At 49.4% G+C, this 6512-nt stretch overlaps 1 protein-coding gene across 1 annotated transcript; it reads left to right on the top strand.

The window, feature by feature from the left end:
• The first annotated feature begins 229 nt into the window (after positions 1-229).
• Tmed3 (transmembrane p24 trafficking protein 3) lies at positions 230-6070 on the top strand. The gene is made up of 3 exons (NM_025360.2): positions 230-527; positions 2253-2501; positions 5294-6070. Exons 1-3 carry the CDS (start codon positions 348-350, stop codon positions 5528-5530), a joined length of 666 nt encoding a protein of 221 aa, NP_079636.2. The 5' UTR covers positions 230-347; the 3' UTR covers positions 5531-6070.
• Positions 6071-6512: the final 442 nt, after the last annotated feature.

The following is a 6512-nucleotide window of genomic DNA, read 5'->3' as shown; positions in this document are numbered from 1 at the left end:
GTTCATTACGTCCGGGATTTCTCCGGAGACGTGGCAGACACTAAGTGACAGCAAGTCAGAAACAGACTAGAAGCCCAACGGTTTCCGAGTTGAAGGGACGCACTGAGAAGTACCCGAGTCCAAGAGCCGCATCAAATACAATAGCGCCTAAACTCAGTGATGCGCTTGCGCAGCGGGCGGAAAGGTTCCCCGCCCACCTCTCTGGTGTGCGGCTGCGCGCGGAGTGGCCGCCACCCGGAACCGCTGTGCTGAGCTCGCGCCACGTCTCTTCAGGGGGCCCCTCCCCTCTCCCTGCTGTCCCTGCTGTCGCTGCGCGGGAGCCTAGAGAGGACTAGGCCCGGAGCATCATGGTCCACGAGGCTCCGCACGCTTCATCCTTCCAGATGCTGCTACAGCTGCTGCTTCTGCTCCTGCTCCGGGCCGAGCCACTGCGGAGCGCTGAGCTCACCTTCGAGCTGCCGGACAACGCCAAGCAGTGCTTCCACGAAGAGGTGGAGCAGGGCGTGAAGTTCTCTCTGGATTACCAGGTGCGGCCCTAGCCGCGTCTCACTGGGGCTACTGGTGCGCCGCCATCCGGAGCGGCCAAGATTAGCCACCAAAGGCTGAGGGGGTCGGGGATAACAACCCCAGACCGGTTGACTTCTCCCTGAGAAGAAACGTTTGTATCTGCCAGAGCCCTCCCGAAGTGGGCCAGGGGCACTGGGGAGTTAGGCAGGCTACAGGTGAGCGCTCAGGATGGGGGGCCTGTTACCGCCCCCTGTCGCCCCCTGCAGAATTGACCAGAATGACCTCTCCCAGGTACCTCCAGGAACATCAGTATTAATTAGCTGGACACCCACTGGGTGGCAGTCTGACCCAACTGTCACTTTGGGCTGGGTGTCTTGCTGGTGCTGAAGTCAGCTGCATCCTTTACAGCTGGAGTTTGGGGTGACATAGTTGGAGTGATGAAGGGTTTTTTTTTTTTGAAAGGAGGGTTCAGTGCAGACTTCGAACCCTGCCAGTGTATACTTAAGGACAGTCACACACACTCCCTCCCCAGTGGTGTGGCTATGTGGCTTGCCTCTCTGCTTACCATATGGCTCAACAAAGTTAGGTCCTGCACTTTGGTCTCCATGGACAGATCTCATAGCTAACAGTTGCTTTGGTAAAGGCTCTATCCCCTAGGGTTAATGAGTAGGCATAGGGTCAGAGGGATGAATGACCACCATAAAGCAAGACCTCTAGAAATGAGGTGACACAGGCACCCCAGTTGTGTACAATGAGTAAGCCCTTCTATGGTAGACGCTCTGAAGGTTGCTTCTGCTGACAATTCCATGTATGGTGGAGTCACTGATGAGACTGCTCTCACATCTATGGACGACATACAGTGTGTGTGTGTGTGTGTGTGTGTGTGTGTGCCTGCCTCAGCACAGGCAGCCTAAGAATAAGAACAATATTCTTGGCTGGGCAGTGGTGGCGCAGGACTTTAATCCCAGCACTTGGGAGGCAGAGGCTGGTGGATCTCTGAGTTCGAGGTCAGCCTGGTTTACAGAGTTCCAGGACAGCCAGGACTATACAGGGAAACCCTGTCTCGAAGAAACAAAACAAAACAAAACAAAACAAACAAGAACAACAACAACAACCGCCCCCCCCACCCCAGCATTCTTGATGTGGCTAGTGAGGCTCCAGAAGCCGTTGAGGGTAGGCATGCCCCATCAGTGGGGGGAAATCTATAACCACCAAAGAGACAAGCCTCTGAGAATGTAAAGGGCTTTCTAGATTAGATTGCAGTGGGAAGAGCCACCCTAAGTGGGAGTACCATCATTCACCAGGCTGAATAAAAAGGAGGAAACCAGCTGAATGCTATCGTTCATTTCTCTGCTTCCTGACTCTGGATACCATGTGATTAGCCCCTACCCCTACCCCTGGAAGCCTTCATGTTCCAGATACCATGCCTTCTCCCTGATGAACTATGCCCTCAAATTTATTTGCAAGTCAAATAAATTTGAATTTATTTGCAAGTCAAATAAATTTGGATTTTTTTCCTTGAATTGCTTCTGTCAAATGTTTTGTAGTAATACTAAGAAAAACACCGAGTGCAGTGGTCACTGCCTCTTAACTGCGTAGGCTCAGCAGGATGGGAAGCTACATGGAGTCTGTGTTGGAAAATGGTGAGGGTTAAATTACAGAATGCTTAGCGGGGTCCCCGTTATGGTCAGCATTTCAAAGAATTGCTTGCCTCCCCATCACTGCACCCTTTTTGTGGTTGTCAGGTTATCACTGGAGGCCACTACGATGTGGACTGCTATGTGGAAGACCCCAGGGGCAACGTCATCTACAGGGAGACCAAGAAGCAGTATGACAGCTTCACGTACAAGACAGAGGCCAAGGGCGTCTACCGGTTTTGCTTCAGTAATGAGTTCTCCACCTTCTCTCATAAGACCGTCTACTTTGACTTCCAAGTGGGTGACGAGCCCCCCATTCTCCCAGACATGGGGAACAGGGTCACGGCTCTCACTCAGGTGAGTGTGCATGACCGTGACAGGACTAGGGGAACCCTCCCACTCTCATCATGTTTCTGCTTTTTTTGTCCTTGTCCTAGCTGATGAACCAGAATCACCCTCTAGCTGTAAAAGACTCCATACCACTTCTGGTCTCCTGTTTCTAGCCAGAGCCCTCTCATAGCTAACACTTTTCCTCTCCACCCTTCCAACTCTCTTTCTCGGGCGTGGCACGTCTTCCAAAATTCTGACATGTACCTGTCTGCTGTGTCATATGCTCAGATGGTGAAGAACAATGTCCTGCTTCAGGAGTGTGTTGGTGAGGGTCAGACCAGCTGCTGCCATAACAAACTCATATGTCAGGGCCTAGCACACTGGGTAGTGCACTGCTCTCAGGGTAGTTTGGAAAAGGTTGGATGGTGACTTGGGAATCCAGGCTCTCTCTCTCTCTCTCTCTCTCTCTCTCTCTCTCTGTGTGTGTGTGTGTGTGTGCTTGTTTTTAATTCTCACTTCCTCTTCATATTCTCTTTTTCTCCCTCCCTTCCCTTTCCACTTTCCCTTTCTTGTTATCTCCCTATCTCTCCCTCTTTCCCTTCCTTTCTATTCTTTCTCTTTTTCTTTTTTTCTGAACTTGGGACCTTGCTTAGCACATACTCTACTACAGAACTTTGTCCTGAGCCTCAAGGCTCTTTCTCGCCATCCTTCTCCTTTCCCTCGGGCTTCAGCGTTCTCTGTCCCTGGATACCAAAAGAGGCAGAAATGAGAAAGGCACAGCTGTCCCTTCAAAGCCTTGGCCTGTAGTAATACACATAGCATGTCCACTCATGTCCCTTTGGTGACCACTTGTGTAGTAAGTCAGCACAGGGCGGCTACTAAGTACAATCGCTGGACAACAAATCCCCACTGTGGAAGAGAAGTTGCAGCAATTATGGAGGATGGATAGTTTCCATTGACTTCCATGGCTCTCAAGATTGTTGACTAACCTCAGCCTCCATCTGGAGTTCTTCTTTCTGTTCTCCCTCCCTCCTACATATAGGCTGGGCTTCCCAAGGGCCAAGCCTCTGGTATCTATCTACCTCTATATTCTTGATACCTTGGTGTAGGAGGTGTGACACCAAATACTTGTCTTATGACTGATCACCATGGCCTGAGGAACCTGTAAGACAGGAATAACCATCTTATTTCTTGACCAAAGCCAGAATGTCTCAAATCTCTAAGGAGGCCAGTTTTTCCTCCTGTGTGCTCTCTGAGGAGACCATATGTCCTATTTCTCTGTGGCTCATGCCCAGTTTCCTACCATCTCTGGGAGGTTAGGGAATGGAGTTTCATTGCCCAGTACAATATCTAGTATGTCCATTTGGCTGTTTAGATAGAAGTTAGAAGATCCAGCTGAAGGGATCTTCAGTTCTGTTGGTCATTGATGAAACCATGGAAGTTTAAGGAATCCCTCTTGTACCAGTGGGAGAAAGTGAGAGAGAAAAAGGTTCATGCATTAGAGCAACAGAGAATGTCTTGCTTGGAGTTTCAGTTCCAGTGTGAGTCTGTTGTGGTGAGGAGGACAGGTGGCATTTGTAAATTTCCTCTTTCACCAGTCCATTTTACTCCGTATCGTATGGTTCTCTTTTTACCCAATGCCTGCTTTCCCACATCCCCTGAAGTAACTAACTGAAATGTTGTGGTAACAAGCTTTGTGGTAGACTAGTACCAATGGAGACCCCAGTGGATGGGGAGGTAGCATCCACTGAAGATAAGGGAGTGTTCTTCAGTGTGTGTCACTGTTGGTGACTTACTGCTTTGGGTAGGGTTTATGCCATGTGTCCTAATCATGGGCTGTGGTTGATATATGTCCCCCTAGCCCCAGGGGTTGGACTAGTGTTAAGCTAGGGCCAAGGGTTGGAGGAATTCCCACTCTGTGGATCCAGTGACCACTAAGTTTCCAAGTGTGCTGGGACAGAAATGAACTTAGAGAATGGATTTCTAACTTGGAGAACCAAAGGAGCCATTCCCTGGTGCTTAAAAACAAAGTACCTGTGGATTTATATACTTGAAAGCATGTGTGTTTGTACATGTATGTACATACACATATGCACGTACACAGCCTGTGACTGAACACACACCACACACGTATGTGTCTTTATCCACCTTTCCTTCTAATGATTTCCTTTGTTCTTGAGTTCTCTGACTTTAAACTACCCCAAGCCCACTCCCATCCAGCATAGGGGCTTTCTTAGTGGGGATCTTCTTCTGCCAGTGCGGTGTCAACTGTAGGGCTCTCTGGAAGTAGAATGTGAGGAGCAGCAATCCCATGTGAACATCTGTGTGTATGTGCATGATTGTATGTTCACACGTGTTGTGTTTATACATGAAACTGTAGACATCTGCTATACAGTAGAAGTCTGGCATAATCAAGTCTAGTTCACACAGCTTGTTAGTTAGTTGGGTACCTCAAGCCGTTCATCTAGCCTCTTTGAGCTCAATTTCTTTATCAGTAGGATAAGTAAGCTATGATCTGGTTGTCCTTGACTGGAGGTAGTGATCCAGTCTGTCAGGGCATCGAGAGGATTAAAGAAGATACACAGACTATGGCTTGCACACATAGGCTGATTCTGTTACTTATTAAACTTGTGTGATTGAATAAGTTGCTCTCTTTGAGCCCCCCCTCACCCCAGGTTATCTGTACAATTGTGAAACCACATAAAGTGCTTAACACAGACCCCTCAGAGGTGCCAGGAATTTGCAGTAAACCTTGGCTGCTGGATTATGCCCTGCCTGACTTAGGGTTAGCAACTGACTACTGTTTTCTTCCTGCCTAGATGGAATCTGCCTGTGTAACTATTCACGAGGCTCTGAAGACTGTGATCGACTCCCAGACACACTATCGACTGCGGGAGGCTCAGGACCGAGCCCGAGCTGAAGACCTTAATAGTCGAGTGTCCTACTGGTCTGTAGGCGAGACTATTGCCCTGTTTGTGGTCAGCTTCAGCCAGGTGCTACTGCTGAAAAGCTTCTTTACAGAAAAGCGACCTGTTAACAGAGCGGTCCACTCCTAGCCTCGAAGTCCCTCCCACAGTCCCTCACCCCTCCCGGGTCTCAGGTTCCTACAGGGCTGGTGGTGTGACACAGAGAAGAGGGAGAGCAGCAGGGAGACCAAAGGCGCACATATCTGATCTTTGCACTCCAACAACGGAAGCTCACAGAGCCCCGGTAATCTGATTGTATTGTGTGTGTAACATTGGCCAAAAGTGTTTACAGGTCAACCTAGGGTTTGGTCACTACGGGAGGCCAGTGATCTAGCATCCAATCTGTAGGAGAACTCCAAGTGCCTGGACCTCCAGGGCAGTTTAGGGTTCTGCCACTACTCCATGAGACATTGGTCATTAGGTGGTTGTGTCTTCTTCCATCTTGAGAAAGGGACCCTGAGTTCTTGCCTTCCCTTCGTGGACCTCTCTATTCCTGAGGAAAGCTGGTCTAATCTGGAAACAGTAGGGTCAGACATACAACCAGGACCCAAGTAGAGAGTGAGTGAGTGCCCTTGGTGATCTATGTCTCCTGGAGGCAGAACTGTGCTAATAAAAACCAAGACTGAGCATTCTGGAGTGATGTGTGCCTCTATTTTACTTAAAGGAGCTTCTAGCTTGATGTGGAGCATGGGTGTATATGTAAACAGTGTGAGAGAGAAAGTGGCTGGAGCTGTATGCAGTGTGGGGTAGAGATGTTGAGAGGAGCCAGGGAATCATGCCCCTTCCAAGGGAGTGACAACAGGAGGACCCCTTCCCATGCCATCCACTCAGCAGCCTGCGCATACATGCTTTCCTCTGTGGCAACAGGTAAGCCCTATGTGCATGACCCGCTCCCTCATTTCCTGTTAATCAGACGCCATCTCTCAATTTAGGTGACACCATTGTATTTGTCCCAAAGTCCTTCTGGTTAGGAAGGACTTAATGCACACTTAGGAAGTATGGTGGGTCTGGGAGGAAGACAGGGTGTCCATCTAAAGGAGAGCTAGCAAGGAATGTGGCAATCCAAGCTGAC

Source organism: Mus musculus, chromosome 9 (assembly GCF_000001635.26).
Source record: "Mus musculus strain C57BL/6J chromosome 9, GRCm38.p6 C57BL/6J".
In the NCBI taxonomy this organism is placed as follows: domain Eukaryota; kingdom Metazoa; phylum Chordata; class Mammalia; order Rodentia; family Muridae; genus Mus; species Mus musculus.
The sequence above is the reverse complement of the archived record's forward strand: the minus strand, read 5'-3'. Positions and strand labels throughout refer to the sequence as shown.